We start from the raw sequence: 25,249 nt of genomic DNA on the forward strand, positions 1-25,249 counted from the left end.
CTATCATTCTCTGGCTTATGTTCTCTTTCCTTACTCACCCTTCTTCTTTATGCATACTCAGTGTGGAATCATTCTAGTTTTTATATACTTAAAAAAACAGGCAATGTAGATCCATTACAGTAAACGACAATGTGTGCATATCTCCCTAAAGTATTCTTATGTAACCGTGTGTGTGATGTAGAACTGTCACCGTAAACGACATTGTGTGCATCCTTTCTCAATGCACGCATTCCATTTCTCCCCTACAATGCTCAACGATTCTCCCTTTTCGATGTGTAAGATCATTGTTTGTGTAATCGTATTTTTTGTGTGTATGTGTAAGTGTGTTTGTGTAGCCTGATTCTTTGGCGTACTCATATAAAATAAGTTGTAAATTATTGGAAACCACGTAAAATGAGAAAGACTTCTGTGATAGAAGTAGTTGAACATGGAAAGAGGGAAAGATAGATAGGTCCTCAAATGGGAAGTAAGAAAGGAAAAAGTAGCAATGGTTGCTAAGATCGAAGAAGAGAAAGAAGATAGCTCCAAAGACAGGAAACCCTTCCCACCCCCCTTCCCCAGGTTCCCTACTTCGACGGTACTTGAGTGGGAAGCCGGAGGAGGTATGGTGTTAAACGTCTCCACAGAATGGACATTCTCACCTTCGCCCTTGAAGTCTCTGAAGAAAAATGTTAGCAACACCTATGGAACAGCAAATGGTGAAGAATCAGTCACACTTGTTTGCAATGGTTGTTTGAAAGGTGTGGTGTGTGTTCTGTGTTAGCCATGATTTATTTGTTAGTGTAAATCATGCTTTAATCTCTAATACCCACCCCTTCCAAAACCAATACAAACTCTCCCATCTACATCACATTTCATAAAAGGTATAAAATATTCTATATTAAATAGAAAATCATCACTACGATAACATAGTTGTTTGGTCATTAAGCTTATACTGTATTTTTATACACACATAAAAGATTATGCTCAGTTCATGTTGGCTAGATATTATTCTGTTTGAATAGTACCATCATATTATGTTTTCCACTAATACTATATACTGTTCGTTGCCTTTCATGTTTAGAGATCACTGTTTATCCATGATTCTCTTAAGTCTCTTATATTTTAGTCATATTTATTTTCCTAGGTACTAACACTATAGGATAGTTAAAGAATTCAAGAATAGATTACAGAATAGTTTAAGATTTGACGGGAATTCGGTGTAGGAAATATAGTACAGAAGAAATACCGAAAACAACTTGGGATCCAACAGTCGTCACTCCGCCCGTTAACACAGAATGTTAATGTCCCTGGGGGACAGACATGACTCCACCTGGATCCCATGGATCTGACATTAACCTCACTCGATTACTTACAGATGAATACTTCTCGTTAAATTTTGTGTGAAAGCCTCCACACAACAAAACAATTACCACTTTACTAGGTAACACAACATTGGGTAAAGTTATTGTGTTTTCTACTCTATCCTGGATAAGTTTGAATTATTCCCATAAATTATCTATACTCTCTTAGTATCATTAAGTTCTGAAGCTAAATTTGAAGAAATGTTGTCAGGGGTTATCCTCTCGGCAACTTCTCGGTTAATTATTTTTCTCTACCTGTTCCTCCAGATTACTTTTATTTACTATGTCTGAAGTTTCTCTTGAACATTTCATTTCACGTCATGTACTCAAATGCTCATGCCTGCAATTTGCGATTGGACCATAGGTATTAATTTACACTGTCTTTCCAAATGCTCTTTTAAGGTGTGCAACCTCTGCTTTACAGCATCGAATGTCACATCACAGAAACTCTGAAATGATCATAATTTTTCGCCAAGTTCAGCTTCTACATTATTATACTTATCTTCAATATCACATTCTAACTTTTTAGCTAAGTCCTGAAATTGATTACTCTGTGTCTGACTCAAGTCGGTGAACAGTTGGTTTACTTGACTACTTAACAAATCAGATAACTCCTCTTTAAAATCTATTTTAAAATTCTCTACTTTTGTAGTTAAAGTGTCATTTCCCATGCCTTCAAATAACTGACTAAATCCTTTCCTTTTTTATCTACTCTAGCACTTAACAATCCTAAAGTCCCGTTCTGAACATCCAATTTATTATTTGAGTATTCACTGAATCTAATTTAAGACTTTGAGCATTTAGAGTTGTATTTAGTTCCTTTCTTAAAGAAGTATTTTGAGCGGTGAATTCTTTAGTTTGTGCATCTAATTTTTCACTTAATGTTGCAATTTCAGAATTTGACTCTGTTCTTTGGTTATCTAATTTAAGACTTACTGCTTTAATTAAATTTGCTACCTCAGTCCAGTTTTCTTACTTTTAGATTGAGTTATCATTTAAAAAGATCCACCTCTTTAATAACTATACTTACAGTCTGTTTTGAACAGTATCCTTAACTTCACACTCAAATTGTCTTTCGCTCACCTGGTGTAGAGTTTTAGGCTGCGTCGGTGAGCAGGTGTGGAATCAGCGCCAGTGAACAGCACAGGCACCGGCAGTGTTAAAGGTTGGTTTCAGCATTGGTGTCGGTGAACGGATTTGTAGTCAGCACCGGCGAGCAGCAGCTGGCGTCGTTGGCATCGGTTGCTGGTTACGGGGTCCATGCCCCCGCAATGTGTGTGAGGGCTGCTTACTCTCCACACTGGATCTTCGTTGCCGAATTGATCTCGTCGTAACTCTTCTTAGTCTAAACTGTTGAGATTTTCTTTGCGTCTTTTCTGTATGGTATTTATTAATTTTCACTTCTTTTTACTGTTTATACAGAATCCAACTCTGCTAAACAATTTCCCTGTCTTGTTACAAATGGTTGCTATGGCATCTCACAATATCTTTTTATCTTGATTTCGTTTCAAAATTCCTCTTTCTTCAAGTCCTGATCATGTCGATCATCACGTTCTAATGATTTCTGACGATAGAACGTGTGGAGTAAATATACAAACTATATGTTTTCACCAATTAATGATGTATTGGATTATGCAGAATAACATTCTCGCATTTCACGTGTTAATATTTCCGTCTTCTTATATTTCACTTGTATTTCAAGCTTTTAACCCATTTGACTAACATTTACAAACGAGTTTGGTTTTAGAACCACTTGGAAATTCAAAAAACTGGTCTTTCTTCTAGCAAGTCTAACACCAAGAATAAGTAAGAGTCTCTAGACAAATCATGTTTCAGTTGTTTGTAACAATTACACTTATTTGATCGACAAGGAATAATACATAGTTACTCCTTGCATCCTCCACACAGATTCTATGGCACGAGCAGCAAACACTAGTCGGCGTTGCTCGTCTGATGCAACTCTTGTCTTTCCACGATAAACATCAATCCTGCACACACAGACATGTGTTGTGCAGTAAATAGGCTCTCTCTCTCTCTCTCTCTCTCTCTCTCTCTCTCTCTCTCTCTCTCTCTCTCTCTCTCACTTATCTTTAAAACATCGCGTGTCCGAGGCGGCAGATGGCCGAGTTGTTCCAGAATTTATGTAGAAATTCTCGAATCACAACAAATTGGGGAATCTCGAGTGTGACCTTTGAAAAGTTGAGACAGGCCTATGGGGAACATATCTTTTAGAGAGCACAAGTTCATCACTGAAACATATCATTTTGGGAATGCCATCTGCTTCACATCTCCTCTGCAGCAAGCTATGTAAATTTAGGTATTACCTGTGTTTTTCTTACTTGTCACTTCTTTTTCCGTGTGTTTTTGCTTTTAGGAAGCTTTAATTTTCGAGTATTAGTAATAGTGTTCCAGAGATTTCGTGTTTGTTTTGAATACAGTCCAGAGACAGTTAGTGCTTACTTTCATTGTTTCCTACAAGAAGTGTGTAGTACCCACAGTTTAGTCAGCTTTCATTCACCTTTAGTGAATTAGCAGCCTAGTTAAAAGTTGATTACTTAACTTTCTACAGTTAATTGTTGATTTCTTAGGATGGATAGGATGTGTGACTGCTGTGTATGGACGCAGGAGGAGCTGGCCACTGTTCACAAACAACTGAACATGCTGATGGCCGCAGTCAGCCGTCTTCAGGCGGCTGCCTCGTAGTGTAGCGGCAGTGGGGGAGGGGGGGGGGGGGGTCTGGTGCGGTTTGGGTGGAGATTTTAATTTACCGGATATAGACTGGGAGACTCAAACATTTATAATGGGTGGCAGGGACAAAGAATCCAGTGAAATTTTTTTAAGTGCATTGTCTGAAAACTACCTAGAGCAGTTAAACAGAAAACCGACTCATGACGATAACATATTAAGCCTTCTGGTGACAAACAGACCCGAACTATTTGAAACAGTTAATGCAGAACAGGGAATCAGCGATCATAAAGCGGTTACAGCATTGGTGATTTCAGAAATATTAAAAAAGGTAGGAAGATTTGTCTGTTTAGCAAAAGTGACAAAAAGCAGATTTCAGAGTACTTGACAGCTCGAAACAAAAGTTTTATCTCAAGTACAGACAGTGTTGAGGATCAGTGGACAAAGTTCAAAACCATTGTACAATATGCATTAGATGAATATGTGCCAAGCAAGATCATAAGAGATGGAAAAGAGCCACCGTGGTACAACAACCGAGTTAGAAAACTGCTTTGGAAGTAATGGGAACTTCACAGCAAACAGACAAACAAAAATTACATGAAGCGAAATGTAGCGTGAGGACAGCTATGCCAGAGGTGTACAACGAATTCGAAAGTAAAGTTCTATGTACTGACTTGGCAGAAATCCTAAGCAATTTTGGTCTTATGTCAAACCGGTAGGTGGATCAAAACAAAATGTCCAGACACTCTGTGACCAAAATGGTACTGAAACAGACGATGACAGACTAAAGGCCAAAATACTAAATGTCTTTTTCGAAAGCTGTTTCACAGAGGAAGACTGCACTGAAGTTCCTTCTCTAGATTGCCGCACAGATGACAAAATGGTAGATATCGAAATAGATGACAGAGGGATAGAAAAACAATTAAAATCGCTCAAAAGAGGAAAGGCCGCTAGAACTGATGGGATACCAGTTCAATTTTACACAGAGTATGCTAAGCAACTTGCCCCCCTTCTTGCAGCGGTGTACCGTAGGTCTCTAGAAGAGCGTAGCATTCCAAAAGATTGGAAAACGGCACAGGCCATCACCGTTTTCAAGAAGGGATGTCAAACAGATGTGCAGAACTAGAGACCTATATCGCTAACATTGATCAGTTGCAGAATTTTGTAACATGTATTATGTTCGAGTATAATGACTTTTCTGGAGACTAGAAATTGACTCTGTCGGCGTCAGCATGGGTTTTCGAAAAAGACGATCGTGTGAAACACGGGTTCCCAGGTAGATGCCATGTTTCTTGACTTCCACAAGGTGTTTGATACAGTTCCCCGCAGTCATTTAATGAACAAAGTAAGAGCTTATGGACTATCAGACCAGTTGTATGATTGGTTTGGAGAGTTCCTAGATAACAGAATACAGCACGTCATTCTCAATGGAGAGAAGTCTTTCGAAGTAAGAGTGATTTCAGGTGAGCCGCAGGGGAGTGTCGTAGGACCGTTGCTATTCACAATATATATAAATGACCTTGTGGATAACATCGGAAGTTCACTGAGGCTTTTTGCGGATGATACTGTAGTATATCGAGAGGTTGTAACAATGGAAAATTGTACTGAAATGCAAGAGGATCTGCAATGAATTGACGCATGGTACAGGGAATGGCAATTGAATCTCAATATAGACAAGTGTAATGTGCTGCGAGTACATAGAAAGAAAGATCCTTTATCATTTAGCTACAATATAGCAGGTTAGCAACTGGAAGCAGTTAATTCCATAAATTATCTGGGAGTAGGCATTAGGAGTGATTTAAAATGGAAAGACCATATAAAATTATTTGTTGGTAAAGCAGATACCAGACTGAGATTCATTGGAAGAATCCTAAGAAAATGCAGTCCGAAAACAAAGGAAGTAGGTTACAGTACACTTGTTCGCCCACTGCTTGAATACTGCTCACCGGTGTGGGATCCGTACCAGATAGGGTTGATAGAAGAGAGAGAGAAGATCCAATGGAGAGCAGTGCGCTTCGTTACAGGGTCATTTAGTAATCACAAAAACAATACAGAGATGATAGATAAACTCCAGTGGAAGATTCTGCAAGAGAGACGCTCAGTAGCTCGGTACTGGCTTGTGTTGAAGTTTCGAGAACACACCTTCACTGAGCAGTGAAGCAGTGTATTGCTTGCTCCTACGTATATCTCATGAAGAGATCATGAGGATAAAATCAGAGAGATTAGAGCCCACACAGAGGCATACCAACAATCTTTCTTTCCACGAACAATACGAGACTGTAATAGAAGGGAGAGCCGATAGAGGTACTCAAGGTACCCTCCACCACACTCCATCAGGTGGCTTGCGGAGAATTGATGTAGATGTAGATGTAGAAAATAACTCTCTCTCAGGGAGACCTTGAACTTCTAAAAAATGATTTGCTTTTTGACAGTAGGGATATCATGCATAAATAATTTGTTCCTCATGGACAGATTGTCAACCAAGTGTTTTATAAAGATGTTCTTGCTAGGCTCAAGAAAAGAGTGAATTGAGTTAGACCAGGCATTGCAAACAAATGGATGCTGCATTATGACAATGCCCCGTGTCACATGGCCACTACAATCATGGAATTTTTGAGCTCAAACTGCATTCCTGTTGTTCCACCCCCTCCCCCCCCCCCCCCCTTTTTTTCTCTGGATCGAAATCCTTGTAAAGTTTTTCTGTCCCCGAAAATGTGAATTGTAAAAGGATGTAATTTTGGGACTCTGGAGAATATTCCAAAGAATGTGATCGGCCGTCCGCGGTGGCCACTCGGTTTTAGGCGCTGCAGTCCTGAACCACGCGACTGCTACGGTCGCAGGTTTGAATCCTGCCCCGGGAACAGATGTGTGTGATGTCCTTATGTTAGTTAGGTTTAAGTAGTTCTAAGTTCTAGGGGACTGATGACCTCAGATCTTAAGTCCCATAGTGCTCAGAGCCATTTGAACCATTTGAAAGAACGTGATCAACACAAAAGAATGTGATCAACACGTTAAGGCCCCTACCAGCTGAAGCCTTTCAGTGCTGTTACCAAGACCGGGAACAGTGACTCAGCTGGTGTATGTACATCTACAGATAAAAAAGTGATTAAAATTTTAGAAAAATTAGGTGATTTATTCAAGAGAAAGATCTTAACAAACTGAGCAAGTCAATAAAGCGTTTGCCCATCTCTGGCCCTTACGCAAGCAGCTCTCAAGCTTGGCACCAATTGACAGAGTTGTTGGATGTTCTCATGAGGGATATCTTGCCAGATCCTGTCCAACGGGCCAAATAGGTTTTCAAAATCATAACCTAGTTGGAGGACCCTGCCCATAATGCTCCAGACCTTCTCATTTTGGGAGAGACTGGTGACCTTGCTGACCAAGATAGGGTTTAGCAATCACAAAAACGAGCAGTAGAGACTCTTCCCGTGTGCTGGTGGGTATAATCTTGTCGAAATGTAAGTCCGGGTTGACATGCCATGAAGGGCAACAAAACGGGGGACAGAATACTGCTGTCTGTAAGTGTGCCATGGATGACAACCAATTGGTACCCCACAGCTGTCCAGGGCATCTCCGGACATGTTTTCATCCAGTCTTCCCATTTTTCATATCAGGACCCCTTTGGTTGTCATCCATGGCACCCTTCCAGTACAGTATTACGTCAACAGCATTCTACATCCCATTTTGTTGCCCTGCCCTCAGTGGGAGTTTCTGCTGCTTATCTTCATGCTTGCCAAACCCCACCTTGGCCAGCTAGGTCGCTGTCTCTCTCTCCAGTTGAGAATGTTCAGAGCATTATGGGCAAGGCCTATGCATCAGCTCATGCCAGTTGAACAGAATTTGTCTAGATATACCTCAGGAGAACATCGACAATTATATTAATCAGGGCCAATTTGTAGAAATGCTTGCATAAGGACCAGAGGTGGACCAATGCATTCTTGACTTGCTAAACCACTTTCTCTTTAATAAATCATTCATTTTATCTGTAACTGTAGTCATTTGTTTGTCTGTACTTGTACAGCTCATTTACTGATTCTCCCATTTGCAGATGTTTGTTTATTTATTTTAGAAGTTATGTATGGTTTAGGTTCTTATTTCATTTGTGGAGAGAGCTGCTTTGATATGTTTATTTAAAATTGACCCTATGCCTACTTATCGACTATCTTCTGAGATAGCTTTATGCTGTTATTAGATGCACATAATTGTTATACATTAACATGACACAACTAGTCACCTAGTATATAACCTTTACAATTACCTATGGGATGACAGTCACTCCACGGCTGTAAAACAAAGCAATACACAGCTTCCCTCTGAGTGTTCTGTTCATCATTTTCAACTTAATTCTAAGGTGAGTTGTGACACATGATAAAGTCAGTAGCTGTTAGTAGAACTATGTACACACATCAACAATAGTTTTGCATCACCCTGATATGTCTTGGGCATATGTTGCTATTGTTATTGTTCTTATACTGATTGGAAGGCCGCCACTGGCGTTGTTTGTAAACATACACATGGTAACAATAAGCACGACCAATGATGACAATTTCTTCTTGATGGGTGATAACTCATATAATGTTGTGCTATTATCATGAAAACATTCCTTCAGCACACTAGGAGCACCAGAAAGGAGTTGCCTGCCTGTTTCCCAAACATGTACCCAGTCGAAGATGTGTAGGAATAAATGAAACAAGCTGTTTTATGCTGTCAACAACATACATGTACTCTGCACGACTTATGGAGAATCTCCTTTGAAGAATGAGACAATGTGGACCGGGACAATGTAGACCCAAGCAAGTTTGATGATCTCATCGATGATATGCTTAGATGGATTCAAGCCTGCATCCAAATAAGAGAATGTTCCACTCCCACAAATTGACATTGTTCAGGAGTGCTGTGAAAAATCCCCATCAGACAATTTCATAACTACAAAAATGTCCCGAAATAAATGGGCGATGCAAAATTTTTTTGACTTGTGTATATCTGAAATGCAGTATTATCTTAAGTTGCTCCTTTAGCTGGAATAATATGCATGCCTTCTTAAATTTTTTAGTCTGACACTTGCACAGTGAGCGAGTTAAAGGCAAACCTGTGGGTTTCATTATTAGAAGAAGCAAAAAGCCAAAACAGAAAAAAAGGTGAGAAAAGATGCAAGACATTATAGGTAAGTGTCTCAGAAACTAGTTTCAGGAGTGGATAAGAACAGTGGGATGTGAGTAGAGTGCAATAATAAAATTTAGTTAATGTTAGCCCCTTTAATCTGGAATTTTGAGGTTTGTTTCTACAATCTTATCTGCTTTCTTGCATATAGCTTGGCATGTGGTATTGCAACTAAGTTGATCAATGGGTATGGTACATTGCTATTTATTTTTGCTCTTCATCTAGCTTCTGTTCTATACAGAGAGATAATACTTGTCTGCTATCTGTGTCAGTGTTGTAATCCAGCGAGTAATAATGTACACATCACTGCTGTATTCATTAAAGCAGTGTAACAAAAGTCATTGACTCTATCCATGTACTATTTTTTATTAATTTTTGAGTTCTAAATATAATTTTGTAAAATTTAGGTGTCATTCTATTTCCAGCTGCTTTTCCTTCTGTCCGCTTTTCATGGTGCAGGTTGATGTTACTTTTAATATTGGTCTTTTGGAAGGAAGGTTGGGACATACTTTCACGGAAGTGAAAATGCGTACCTAGAAAGCTGCATTTCTAAATGTCTTTTTTTGTTTCTAGATCTGGATCAAAAGTAATGGAGCGAATAAAAGCTGAAGGAATGAATACGAGTGGACGAATCTCACCAGCTAGTGAAGCAGCTGTAAATGAAAATAAAAATATCTTTCCACAGACATTTGCATTTGAGTCATCTGTAGAGTCCCAAGATAATGCTGATGACAGGTATTCTGCGTGCACAATTTATTTTAATTTGTTGATCATAACCTTATTTGATTTTACTGTGTCTTTCTACAAGATAATTTGTGAGTTTTACGTTGTTGTATTTGTTGCGCTTCATACAGAGATTCTGTTTCAGATGTACTTTATTAATAAATTTTTATGAATGTATCTGAATGAAGTTAAGGGAGTTTGTTTGTTTGTTCACTTAAGTACTAAACCATAGTGATCAATTTATTGCTGAGCTGCAGAGATAATGCTTACTTTCACATTAAAATGAACTTTTCTGTCATTATTTAAGAATGGAGTCTACATATCAATAATCATTGCAATGATATGAACTATATTGTGGACTGACTGTTGACTCATAAAGCCATTGTTATATGGCAATTAACACTTCTTAAACTTAACAGTATGATAAATTGAAAGTTATAGTATTTTGCAGAAATCATCCTGGAAACGTACACTTGCAACTGCTGCTTAGAATGTTTTGTTGGTCCATTGTTATTAAGTACCTTATAACAAAACAATGTACCAGAAGCTATTTTAGAGATGCAATTATTGATAAATGTATTGATGTATCACATTAATGTCAGGATCAATTTCACTGAAAATGTACTACATTAGCATGTGGCTACAAAAGTGAACAGCTTTATTTCATAAATTCTGTTGGCAGTAACAATGCCTCTATGACATTTATTATATCCAAATCTTTCTACCATATGAATATGACAATATACAAGCACAACACAAAAAAATAGTTTCCAAGAAAATGAAATTGAAATAGTTTTAACACTCAATTCATCTTCTTCTTCAATATTACAAGCTTCCTTATGTTTCAGATTGTGACAGAATTCAGGGTAAACCGTTCTTTTGACATAGGAGCATCAAGTCAGAAAACTTTTTCTCTGAAAGTGGCAGTGGTGATGATTTACATACGGCAAGTCTTCTACAGCATACTCTATACTTAGCCTGCAACCTTGAAATTTATGCATTGAATCAACTGTATCATAGTCTGGTATAAATTCATATTTAAATGACATCATCCATGGTTCTTCCTTCCTCACCATTATTACTCTGATGTTATCTGACCATCTTGCCCTTTCTCCACTGTAAACTGTAGCAGTTTCAGATATTTGAAACCCCTTTGGAATCAAAGAAATCAAGTACATCACACCTCTTACCATTTTTCTTGGCTGTGGCAACTAGAGTGTACCACTGCTGTAGCACATAAATGTTCATGTCTGTTTTCGTCCTCTCGGTAACACTGTACATACTATCTGCTTCATTTTGGATGCGTGCCTTCTCAAGAAACTTATGGGTAATTGAATCAGTTACTAGAGTACTCACACTGTACAAATACATAAATACATAATTCCGTTTTGGTTCTGACCTCTGCAATTGTCAGAGAAGAAAGAAATATTTTTGTAGCCAGTCTCACTTTGCTGCTTTAGGAATTTGTAGATGCGGCTAGCTGTGCCTGTGCTTCCTCTACATACAGTTCTCTTGTGCCACATGAAGCACATCTCCTTTTGTATTTGCATGTTGTAGATCAGGGGTGTCCAAGTAAATTTCAAAGTGGGCCACATTATTAACTTTTACCACTGTGTCAGGCCAGACCAAAAATGATTTTGTAAAGGAATTAAACCCATGGAAATAAAACACAAATTTTCTCAGTTGACATGCAATATGTACTTTCATTAGAATATTACAAACTTAAAATTAATGAAAAATAAAATTAATGAAATGTAAACTTAGAGAGACATATAACTCTCTCTCTGTCTTTCTCTTTCCTTGCATATTTGCATGATGTTTGTAGATATATTCATCCACTCAGCTGTCTGTCTGTTATTGAAGATCTCATTTTAGATTTTACATTTTTCATGTATGAGGACAACTGCTTGAAGATATATGTGCTTCTGAGTAAGGACACCATTTGAAGTGCTAACTGGAATAGCTTGGGATACTCATCAGATTTTGTACATTTTTTTATAAAATTCTGCTACTTCACTCTGAGAGTGTGGATGGTGATTATGGGATGGTGATTATGCGTCTCTTCTGTGGCCATCGTAGTATGCTCATGTACCGTTGGTGGGAAATGCGCGGTAGGTAGCAGATATGGAAGAGGACAACTAGTAGGTTAACAGGTAGTCAACCACCCCCTCCTTGTACATACATGTTTGTTTGAGCCCTCACACAATTGATAAAGAAGGTTAATTTTAAAAAATTTTCCTCAGTTACTACTGGTCTGAAAAAACAACGTTGTCGGGCTATGGTGGGCCACATTCTTCATCCGCGGTTCGCAATGTGGCTCACAGGCCTGATGTTGGACAACTCTGTTGCAGACAGTCAAACTGCAGGATCCCAGCTTTCTTTCGTAAAAGAACAAGGACACTTCACAATGTGGAGTCTTTGAGTACCTACCGTAAATCAATCACATGGAAATGTACTGTTTGTTTGCACTTTTAGCTTGTCAGAATTTTGTTCTGTTCAAGCTGTGTCTTTTTTTTTCAGATGTCTTATTTCTTTATCACCTTTCTTGCAGTCCTCACACACATCAAATGCATCTTTTGTAGGGTTTGAAAAACCTAAGATTTTATTCTGTGTTGAAAACATGTGCATACCTCCAAGGTGACGCATGTTCCTCTCCTTCCTCTTGGCAGCTCTGAGTGTTCATTCTACACATCTTTCGAACATTGAGCATGCTATTTACATATTTCCATGAACTGTCCTATCTGATGTTGTGTGTTTCTACTTATCAAATTAATGTCAATAGTTTCTTATGCCTTCAATAATGTCATCTGATGTTTGTTGATGATTAGTGCACATGCCACATTTACTCTCACCCGCTACACCTTCTGTACTAGTTTTTCCAAATATTTTTTTACGCACTGAAATTTCATAATCAGCTAACTTAGATAATCACATTTCCTGTCTGTAATTTCTAAGCCATCCTCACTCTAAGAATGGTGTTATGGCTGATATTCTGATGAATCATCAGACACTGGAATGTCTTCTGCAGAAGAATCACCACTGTTGCCCTCTTCAGCATCTAATTAATAATAATAATAATAATAATAATAATAATACCCGTAAATAATAAAACCCGTGGAGACCCAGGAAAAGATAGGCCTCCGGTGTGTTCTGCCAGTCATAAAAGGCTATGAAAAGAAAAAAAAACCACTAATAGGGCTAACCCCCCTTTTAGTGTGATTACTTGGTTCAGGACAGAACTAATGAAGCCTCGGACAAGCGCTGTCATGGTCGGGGACGAAACTTGAATTCTGCGGCCGTCCACAATGGTAACGACACTGCTAGCCACATGGAAAATGATTAAAATCCAAATAGAGGTGTTTTGCAGGATATGCTTCCTGCAACCACTCTAGAAGGAAAACAAAGACAGAGGATGAGATGGTCAGATGAAGTTAACCGACACCTCATGTTCTGTTATTACCAAGCAACAAACTTAGGAACTAACACAACTGGATACAGATCACAAGTATACACAACGTTTATTACCAGATACCCAGAATTAAAATTTTTTAACAGAACGACGACTAGCTGATCAGATTCGTGTAGTAATTAAAAATAACAGGATACCCCAGTCAGAATTAGAAAACATCAAACAACAAGAACAACAAATACTGGAAGAAAATAATGTGCAATCAGAAGAAGAAGAAAATACAGTAATGGACTCAAACATTCCAGAGCAAACAAACAAAGAACAACACGCATCAATTAAACAGTCAGAGGAAAACAAAATCTTAAGACAGCCACCAGAACAAGCACAAATAGAACACGAAATGACACACATGTTAGATATAGAAGAAAATTTTCAGCTGACATATATAGAATACAAAAGACACAAATACAGACATTAGACCATTCTTGCATAGACCACCAAATAACCCACAAGTTGAAAAACAATAAAAACTATCAACACAATCATACACAGCAAAATAAATGAAAATACAACTATGGAAGAGTTACAACTACTGATTTATATAGGCGCACTCACTACACTAAATATACACACTAGGCAGAGATCAGAACCAACCAACACACACAAGAAACCCACAAAACCAGCATGGCAGCACAGGCTACAGATCAGAATAGAAAAACTGAGAAATACATCGGACAGCTAACACAATTTATAAGAAATGAAATATCAGACAAAAAACTAAAAAGGTTAGGTAAAATATCACAACAAGAAGCTCTAGAGCAATTAGATGAAAAGAAGCAGAAATTACAAGCATAGGCGAAACGACTTAGAAGACACAAAAAAAGTGAAAATAGAAGGAAACAAAACCAAACATTCAATACAAACCAAAAGAAATTTTACCAGACAATAGATAACACACACATTAAAATAGACAATCCACCAAACATAACAGACATGGAACACTTCTGGAGCAACATATGGTCAAACCCGGTACAACATAACAGGCATGCACGGTGGATACAAGCAGAAACAGACACATACAAGATGATACCACAAATGCCTGAAGTGATAATTTTGCAACATGAAGTCACCCAAGCAATTAATTCTACTCACAATTGGAAAGCCCCTGGAAAAGATAAACAAATTTCTGGCTAAAGAAGTTCACCTCAACACATTCATATCTAACTAAATTATTTAACAGTTACATTGCAGACCCATACACATTCCCTGATACACTTACGCATGGAATAACTTATCTGAAACCTAAAGATCAAGCAGACACTGCAAACCCAGGTAAATATCACCCCATAGCATGCCTACCAACAATATACAAAATATGAACTTCAGTCATTACACAGAAATTAATGACACATACAACACAGAACAAAATTATAAATGAATAACAAAAAGGCTGTTGCAAAGGAGTATGAGGATGTAAAGAGCAACTGATAATGGATGCAGAGGTGACATATTAAGCTAAAACTAAACAAAGGTCGCTGCACTACGCATACATTGATTACCAAAAAGCTTTTGATAGTGTACCCCACTCATGGTTACTAAAAATATTGGAAATATACAAAGTAGATCCTAAATTGATACAGTTCCTAAACATAGTAATGAAAAATTGGAAAACCACAGTTAATATCCAAACAAATTCAAATAATATCACATCACAGCCAATACAGATTAAGCGTGGAATATACCAAAGAGACTCATTAAGTCCTTTTTGGCTCTGCCTTGCTCTGAACCCACTATCCAACATGCTAAATAATTCAAATTATGGATACAATATTACTGGAACATACCAACACAAAGTCACACATTTGCTATACATGGATGATCTAAAACTACTAGCAGCAACAAATCAACAACTCAACCAATTACTAAAGATAACAGAAGTATTCAGCAGTGATATAAATATGGCTTTTGGAGCAGACAAATGTAAGAAAAATAGCATAGTCAAGGGAAAACACACTAAACAAGAAGATTACATATTGGATAACCACAGCAACTGCATAGAAGCGATGGAAAAACAAATACCTATAAATATCTAGGATACAGACAAAAAATAGGAATACATAATACAAATATTATAGAAGAACTAAAAGAAAAATATAGACATAGACTAACAAAAATACTGAAAACAGAATTGACAGCAAGAAACAAGACAAAAGCTATAAATGTTTATCCTATACCAATATTGGCCTACTCATTTGGAGTAGTGAAATGGAGTAACACAGACCTAGAAGCACTCAATACACTTACATGATCACAAAGCCACAAATATAGAATACATCACATACATTCAGCAACAGAAAGATTCACATTAAGCAGAAAGGAAGGTGGAAGGGGATTTATCGACATAAAAAACCTACATTACGGACAGGTAGACAATTTAAGAAAATTCCTTATAGAACGAGCAGAAAGTAGCAAAGTACACAAAGCAATCACTCATATAAATACATCTGCTACACCACTGCAATTTCATAACCACTTCTACAATGCTTTATATCACATAGCATCAACATATACAAAGAAAGTAAATTGGAAAAAGAAAACACTGCATGGCAAGCACCCGTATCATCTAACACAGCCACACATCGATCAAGACGCATCCAACACGTGGCTAAGAAAAGGCAATATATACAGTGAGACGGAAGGATTCATGATTGCAATACAAGATCAAACAATAAACACCAGATATTACAGCGAGCATATTATTAAAGATCCCAATACCACAACAGATAAATGTAGACTTTGCAAACAACAAATAGAAACAGTAGATCACATCACAAGCGGATGTACAATACTAGCAAATACAGAATACCCCAGAAGACATGACAATGTAGCAAAAATAATAAATCAACAACTTGCCATACAACATAAACTAATAAAACAACACATTCCCACATACAAGTATGCGCCACAAAATGTACTGGAGAATGATGAATACAAATTATACTGAAACAGAACCATTATAACAGATAAAACAACACCACATAACAAACCTGACATCATACTCACCAATAAAAAGAAGAAATTAACACAACTAATCGAAATATCCATACCAATACAACAAATATACAGAAAGACATAACATCTGAGAAAGGAAAGAAATAATAGTAATAAAAATAATAATAATATAAATATAAATAATATCTTAGCCCAACCTGTGCTGTAGTGCTTAGCCTACAGCCATATTATTACCTTCTTGATTGTTGCTTGCTTGCTTTTTAGACGAAAGACTACTCTTACAAACTACTCCTCCATAGCTTGTGTTCTCTGATTAAGAAGCTGGTTGCAGAAAATCGTCCTCTATTGCCTTTTCTAAAGTAATTTGTAACATAAATCTGGCATAGCTCATTATACAGGGTCAACCAAAAGACAAAATGGAAGCTAGGTTAGACTATATACAACACAATACATTGTGCTGTAACCTGAGTCAATGATTTTCACTACAGTACCTACAATATGGTCATTCAAATACAGTAATTATAATTACGATGCTGATGGTTGGGTGATATTAGACAATAAACACAACACAGAATAGATAAAAAGCTTTAATTTCCATCTCCTGCTTCAGTTAACCACTTTTCCCATGCATTATAATGACAAAAGATTGTGCTATGGTATATAAACTTCATTTGTTTGTTCAATGAAACAAAATTGTAAAAGCAGTTAGGATAAAAGGCCACACAAGTTGCTGAAGGTATAAATGCAAAAGGACTGTAACAGCAGTTGTGATTGTATTACAATAAAAATGTATGGGATTGTCAAGTTACCATGTTCAATCATCTCCTTTGCATGATGGATCAGTAAAAGAGGCAGTTACAATTTTTTTGTTTCACAGATAAAACATCAGCTTGGACAACACAGTTTCATTGTAGCTTCATTTTCTCCCAAATTGTAATTAAAGTAGTATTGCTCTGAGCCACTGATACCTGGAAAATGAGCTATTACTGTCATTGTTAATACAGAGGGATTCTCAAGCATGTCACTGAAGCTACAATAGTTTGATGGAATACCTTCTTGTCATCTTCAGGCAAAGCTGTTGGCTATTGATGAGAAGTACCTGGAGATTGCTGCATGTATCTTGAAAAAGACAGACATGCAGAAATAGTTTATAAATTTCTGTCGCTATTCATTGTTTTATGAAGGATAATTTTATAAGTAAAGTAGGCTTCTTTATATTTTAATCATTTGGTCAGAATTTAGAGGTATAGAGTAATATGTGCCTAGCAAAAATATAGAGGAGGGATAGGATCCAACTTGGTTCAAAAAACATATTAGGAAGTTGCTGAGAAAGCAGAGAATTTTGCACCATTTTAAAACTAGTCACTGCCCCGCTGACAAACAGAAATTATGTGAAATGAAAGCAGTTGTCAAAAGGTCAATGAGAGATTGTTTTAATGAATTTGAAAGCAATATTTTATCTGCGTATTCTAAAAATAACCCCCAAAAATTTTGGTTGTACGTAAAATCTATGAATGCTACAAATAATTCAATACCTTCTCTTGCTGAGTGTATGGGTAATGTAATGGATGATGATAAACAGAAGGCCAAAATTCTAAACCTAGCTTTCAAAAACTCATTTACAGTGGAGGACTGCAACACCATTCCTCCTTTCAGTTGTCAAACAAACGCAAGGATGGCTGACATAGTGTTCAGTGTATCTGGGGTTGTAAAACAGTTAAGATCCTTAGACACCAGGAAGGCGTCTGGCCCAGATGGTATCCCCGTAAGATTTTATGTTGTCTATGCTACAAATATAGCACCATTATTATCCATCATCTATCAGAAATCATTGGAACAGCGGAAAGTAATAGGTCCACTGCTTTTTACGATTAGCATAAACAATCTGTTTGATGGTATTGACAGTTACCTTTGATACGGAATGTTCATACTTCACAAAAGAAATTTGTTAACGAGTATAAAGAAATAAAACATTAGTAATTAGACATCTGAACTATTTCTCATGATCTAATCCTTCTAGAACCACTTAATTTTTGCCACTGAACTGTAAAATGACATTTCAGCTACCTCCAGCTTTTTTTCTTTTTCAGATTTCCCATTTGTATAAATGCATTCAGTATTTCATTCAATAGTTTTCAGTTGAATATTTTTTCAAAGTTCTCCATTTTTTCATTCGGAATGTCTGTGCCATCTATTTCAGCATTAATATGTCAGTAGCTTTCAGTAAATTGTGAAGCTTAAAATAGAAAAAATCAGTTTGAATCATTTCTGAAGTAATAAATAATAGACTGATATTCAGAAGAATAAAGAGAAAGGTTTACTTGTGGAACTACAATAGTTAAAAATAAGAAAAAAATGACATTAATTGGAAATTATTCCCTATAAGTGACCACTGTGCTAAGCAAGGGTGTGAATGGTAGTTCAGGAGACAGAAGTGGAATGCAATGCAGAACTAAACAATTAAACCTGGAGAGAGCTCCATAATGACTTCCATGCATAAAAATGGGAGAAAGCATAGGTGAAGTAATGAAATAATAATGCTACATATGAAGTAAGTTGCGAAGACGACTAAGAAACTGATGGGCACACATGATGAAACCTTTCTTTACCAGTGGAGCTGCAATAATATCAAATATTCACAAGTAATTGATGCTGATGTTTTTAAAACTGTGAGTATGGTGCACAGCATTTTATGCAAGTAAAATACAGACATTGGGGAAACAACATTAGTAATTGGCGTTGATACCACAGAATCATACTAAAAATTAGATTGATTGGTAAAGTACAAAACAAAGGAGTACTGGAAAAAATAGGTTAAATCATTGGACAGAAAAATTGTTTGCACTTTAATGATGACACTTTTTTTAACCATTGTAGTGAAAAGTATATCCGTCAGGCGTAATTTTCAGTGAACTTCCAAAAGAGCTGAAAAATTTGGGTGATAAACTATCAATTTTTCAAATCAAACAATAAGTCACAAGTCTGCCCTGTGGCACACTTCTTTTATCCTGTAAAGAAGTTTTTTGCAGTAGTTTAGTTTGAGAGTACTGACACCTTGCACTCTAATGTGTTATTTATTGTACATATTATATTAAATATTTTTTTATTGTATTTCTTTTCATTTTTGTTACTTTCTATTTTTGTTTTCAAATTTTCATATTAGCTTTCTGTGAATTATGTAGTGACTCATTCCAAGGTCAAACAGCTTTGGCTTACGTGCTCATTTGGAACCAGAGGATTTAAATCAGGTTACAGGGAATCTATGTGTGGACTAGTAAATCTTGCCAGGTGATGAGATAGCTCAGATGGGTATGGGCTAATTATAGAGAACATGATTAGTATACAAAAATGAGAAGATAAACACAAGACAGGAAGAGATTTGGGACATTGTAGCATCACTTATCGAAAAACAAGCAACAAACTAAAGACATTATGAAATAGATGTAACTGAAGGACTTTGGATCACTTTCTATTTGCACAATTCTCTTTGTTGTGATGTTGAATTTTGTTCTGAGATATAGTGTGAAATTAAAGGTGTTACAGCATGCCTATACATTCTCCAATGAATTATCTCCACCTTTAGTGACCAACCTTCAGTGGTGACCTTGCACAAAATGTGTCACTATGAATTCAGAAAATGGAGATTACATAAGAACAGAGTATGATGACAACACTTCGCAACTAGCCAACAATAATGTGAAAGGTACTCTGCAAGATCAACAGCCTCAGCAAACGGCTTCCCAAGGTAGGAACACGCAAAACATTAAACTGCCGTTGTTGTTGACCTCAAGACCAGAACTCTGGTTCCAACATGTGGAAGGCATTTTCTGTGAATGCAACATACAGGGTGACACCTTACAATTCCATTGTGTCTTTGGTCACTTAAGTGAAGCTTGCTGACGGTTAGACACATTTTAATGTCCTGTCCAGATCTTAACACACTGCGCCTCGATCTTAACCTGCCAAATACTTTCGATGCCATTTTAGCGGATGACCCACGAGCAGCTGCTCGTGTTCTTCGTTTTATCAATTTGACACACCTCGCTAAGGACATTTGATGATGCTGTTTTTTAATCCTATGCCTGTCAGTCTGTCTTTTATCGTGTTTTCCCTTTTAGTTGTTGTGGTCAACTTGTGCCTCGCGGTGCATTCTTAGAGTAGTCAGGGCGCTAATGACCATTGAAGTTGTGCGCCCTAAAACCACAAAAAAAAAAAAAAAAGTGAAGCTTGGACGGTTTTTGCAGAGCTTACTTCAAACATGCATAGCTACACAACACTTAAAGTCTGTCTCATCAAGTACTTCAGATACTTACTGGAATACAGGCCACGCAGATTAATGGGGGACAATGGACAAGAAAAGATATCCCCCACCTAGCTATTGCACAACAATCACTTGCTATGGGGGGTCTGACCTACTTTGTAGTCATTCATTCATGTTTTTGTCCTTGGTGCATATGTACAATGTGCCAAGATGTCCACATCATCCCCTGCATCATCGTCTCTGTTCTCAGGCATGGTGACTTCTCTGTGTGCATCTCCAGCAGTGGGATTTCAGGCAGTAGCAATAGTGTAACATTCACACATAGGGCAACAACAACATTTTTCTGCCAGTCCCAAACAAGGATATGATAAACATGTGCTGCAGTTACATTACTGCCTCACCTTGCTGTGAAACCTTCAGTTTCGAAGAACTGTAATTTGGCAGTGGTCAATACTCACTAAGCAGAGCCTCACTGATGGATCATTTTCATGTTGGTTTCACCTGCTCACAGAAAATAGCAAAAAGATAACTCATGATGGGCAAAATAGCATAGTCAAGTTTTTGTGGACACTGATTCCAACATCAACATTTTACCAAGGACAACAGTCTCAGCTGAACTGTATGGCAGCTACCCTCTACATCACAGCAACTAATAACATGCCCATTTCGACATACCGTGAGAAGAGATTGTGCGTGGACATAGGCCTAACAGAGCCGATCAAGTGGAATTTCCTAATTGCACACATCCTGTAGCTTTTCCAATTACTCATAGATGTCGGGAGAGGCCTGATAGCTCAGGCTGTCATCACAAGCCCCTTGCAGGAGAACAAGTTTTGATGAATCATAGACTAGTTCCCTAGCCTCACTTCACCGTCAGGTGACAGGCATAAAAGGGGACCAAAGATTCAACACATCACCTGTATGAACCCGGGGCAACCAGTGGCGGCTAAAACCCACCATCTCAAGCACAAGAAGTTGACTGCATCCAAAGTTAACATGGAGAGACATGGGGATGGAAGCATGTGCCCTTCGGACAGCCAGTAGGCCTCCCCCCTCCATATGGGACCAAATGAGATGGTTTGTGGAGACTGGGAAATTACTGGATACTGAATGAGAGAACCATCCTTGACAGGTACCCAGTTCTCCAAATTAATGCACGTGAGCAATGAATTGGCTGGAGTGACAGTGTTCAGTGTAATTGGGGGACATGGCAAAGACTGCCCTAATGACCCCTTTTGGTTTATATGAGTACTTGTACGTGCCATTTGAGCTAAAAAATGTTGCCTAAGTGTGGCAATAGTTCATTCACTAAGTTCTCCAAAGTCTAGTGGATGTATGTTGCTGTATGGATGATACCCTTATGTTTTCTCTTTCTCCAGCACAACGTTGTAAGCACCTACGGTAATTTTTCAAATATACTTGAACAGGCAGGGGTTGTGGTAAACACAGCTAGATGCATTTTTGAGTTGGGTACTGTCAAGTTATTAGGATTTGTGGTGCCAACAGCAGGCATCTTACCTCTAGTGGAATGAGTCAGAACGATCCAGGAAGTGACATGACCAAGAACATTTGAGGGCCTTAGATGGGTGTTAGGTATGCTCAACTAACTCATGTGGCTTTGTTACTGGCACCAGTGACCACATTGCTTTGGCGAAAACACACAGTAGTTACTAGGAAGGAGCCTTGGAGTGAGGAAGCAATAAACATGTTTGAGTTGGCAAAAGAGTGTGCCACACATGCTGTACTACTGAATCATCTGCATGAAAATGCACCAACAGCTATTATGGTCAATGCAAACCAGATGGCTGTAGGTGCTGCCTTCCAGCAGCACATTGACATATGGCCGTCCCTGGCATTCTTCCACTTGTTGCACATGGCAGCCCATGCCATTCTTCCCCTTGTTGTTAACAGAGAGGTCTTTCAGCAGCACATTGACATATGGCAGTCACTGGCATTCTTCTGCTTGCTGCACATGGCAGCCCCTGGCATTCTTTCCCTTGCTGTTAACAGAGAGGCAAAGAAACTGGAGCACCATAGATCATTAGCTATATGATGTCTATGTGGCTGTCAAGCTCTTCTGCAAGTGTGTGGAAGGCAGAGAGTTCACGGCTTTCACAGACCATTCCTCCATCACCACACTGTTTAAAAAAAATTGACTTATTGGTTCACTTCCATAGATCAAACAGGTGGTGTTTATTTCCAAGATTACCACCAATATCTGCCACGTGAGTGCTCGCAAAAACATTGCCACTGACTGTTTATCCAGAAGCTACACCAGTATTAGGATGGTATGACAGCACCACATCGCCCTTGCACACGCACTGAACAGGAAGTTAGATGCACTACAGGAGCAGCAGATTTCAAATCTACAATTACCGAGAGTCAAATCAGCACAGGCAAATGTATATCTGTGGTGCGATGTGGCACACATTAGCACACACGTCTACATATTGCGCAACTTTCAGAGAACTTTTTATCAGCCTTTTGTAACCTCCTGCATCTAGGAGTAGAGGCTATGGTGAAGCTTGTGAAGGTTAAGGTGGTGTGGCCTAGTATTGCCAGAAATTCCTGCGTGTGGGCAAAGCAATATAACAAATGTCAGCGGAGCAAAATTGACCACCATTTTCCTGGCCATAAGAAGTCATCATCACACCTTTGGTGAGAGTTGGGCATGTCCTTTTAGACCCTGTAGGTCCCCTTCCATGCTCCAGTGGCTTCTGTTACCTGGTAATGCTAGTGAATTGCTTTACCTGGTGGCGGAGGTCATTCCTGTCACAGACATCATGGCAGCTAAGGTGATGAAGATCATCTTACAGGTATGGATCGTGAGGTTTGGTGTGCCCATACCATCTGACTGACAGGTGGTGGCAGTTCATGGCATCCTTACTTCAGGAAAACCTACAACTATGTGGCTGTTTCCACATACACGCCACCAGCTACCATCCTGCCAGCAGTAGTATGTGGAGAGGTTCCACCATGTCCTGAAGGTGGCGTTGATGTATGCAAACATAACATGGTTGGATTCAGTACTGCTTTTCCTGTTGAGCCTGTGATCAACAGTCAAAGATGATCCGTAACATTCACCAGCACAACTCACATACGGTGAAGAGCTATGTCTGCTGGTGGAACTAACCGACAAGTATTCCGACCTCCCTCCACTGGCCTCCTTGACAGAGTTAATGTTTGAGAAATGGTGCCCCAAATATGCTCCTCTGTGGTGTAGTTACACATACATGGGAACGTTTTTATACACTAGGGCCTCTACAGCATACCTTCCGGGGTGATGACTTGGCCCATCCACCTCTCATACCACGGTTCAGTGGACCGTGGAAAATTCTGCAGCATGGACTGCATGCTTTTAAAACTCAATACAGAAAAAGAATTAAATGGTTTCAGTTGAGTGGCTGAAGCTGGCACACTTGAATGCAGAGGCAGCAGAGGTCACTGCTCCTGTACCACCCACCACACCACTAGCTGCTCACAGACAGTGCAGCTACCACATCCTGACCGGACGTCAACTGTGGGATCTCACCTCTTCCCCATCCCCACACAGAAACTGTTTCCAAAGACTACAAGATTTCACTACATTGTAAAACATCAATTTTTTAAAGAAAAGAGAAGTGTGTGTGTGTGTGTGTGTGTGCGTTGGGGGGGGGGGGGGGAGAGGGGGGGGGGTGGTGATGTAGTGACACAAATTGACAAACAAAGAAAAAACTATGGACAGTGTGAAATTGCTGGACTTTGTATCACTCTCCATTGGTGGGATTCTCCCTATGCCACCATAACATGAATCAAGATAGTAAAATAAGAGATTTCATCAAGCCAGTGTGTTGTTTTTGTAAACATTCTGACATCTGGAATGTCAGAATGACTTAAATATTACAAAGTGAACTTTGATTTGCATGCAGTAGTGATATCATCAAATAATTAAGGATGCTCAATAATAAATATATTAAGATCTAAACTAATAAATAAATATTTGATAACTTTCAACCTAGTGCAAGCCTTTCAGTTTGGTGCCATTTCTGTGATAGTATTTCAAGCAGTATCTTGTTTCACCTAATGAGGCTAAGTGGACTTCATTCTAGATCTTCTCACCTCAGAAAAAACTTAGGGAGTCACTGGAAATTGAACTACTGACTTCCTTGTAAAAGCCAGCAGCACTAACTACTAAACAACAATTTAAGCCAGTAGCACAGAGGCAATATCATAAAAAATAGTACTTGTTACTTTTCTGTCTAGTACATATTGTGTTTTGCAGCTACTCAATGCTATAAAAATCAGACAACGCAGGAATACTTGTTATTTTTCATTTTATGTTTTTTTTTTACATGTTTATCTTATATGTACCCTACATTGTGGTATTACATCAATTTTAGTGTCAACCAGACAGTTACGCATCGCCTGAAAAGTAATGCATCCATTCAGGAAATTCTGGATGCAATGAAGAATGTGCAGACTGGGGTTGGATTCCTTACAAATCATCCTAGTTTACCATCTAACACATTTGTGAGTGCTGATGCTGTTCAGTGGCTCATAAGCCATGTGGAGGGTATCAACCATGAAGAAAAGGCAGTGAATTTGCTAACAGTATGTATCTTTGATTGTTATAATTAACAGTAACTAAATAAAAAACTCATATAGGAGAACAACATG

General features: G+C 38.3%; 1 protein-coding gene across 7 annotated transcripts in view; it reads left to right on the forward strand.

Annotated features, from left to right (window-relative positions):
- The window catches only part of LOC124615696 (GATOR complex protein Iml1), a 597,731-nt gene that overhangs the window by 384,958 nt on the left and 187,524 nt on the right, over positions 1–25,249 (forward strand). For all 7 annotated transcript variants that reach the window (XM_047143737.1, XM_047143755.1, XM_047143765.1 and 4 more), the window contains 2 exons: positions 9,762–9,923; positions 24,973–25,183. In XM_047143737.1, the coding sequence (XP_046999693.1) occupies positions 9,762–9,923; positions 24,973–25,183 (373 nt within the window). The remainder of the gene's footprint in view (positions 1–9,761; positions 9,924–24,972; positions 25,184–25,249) is intronic.

This window comes from Schistocerca americana, chromosome 1, assembly GCF_021461395.2.
Source record: "Schistocerca americana isolate TAMUIC-IGC-003095 chromosome 1, iqSchAmer2.1, whole genome shotgun sequence".
Taxonomy (NCBI): domain Eukaryota; kingdom Metazoa; phylum Arthropoda; class Insecta; order Orthoptera; family Acrididae; genus Schistocerca; species Schistocerca americana.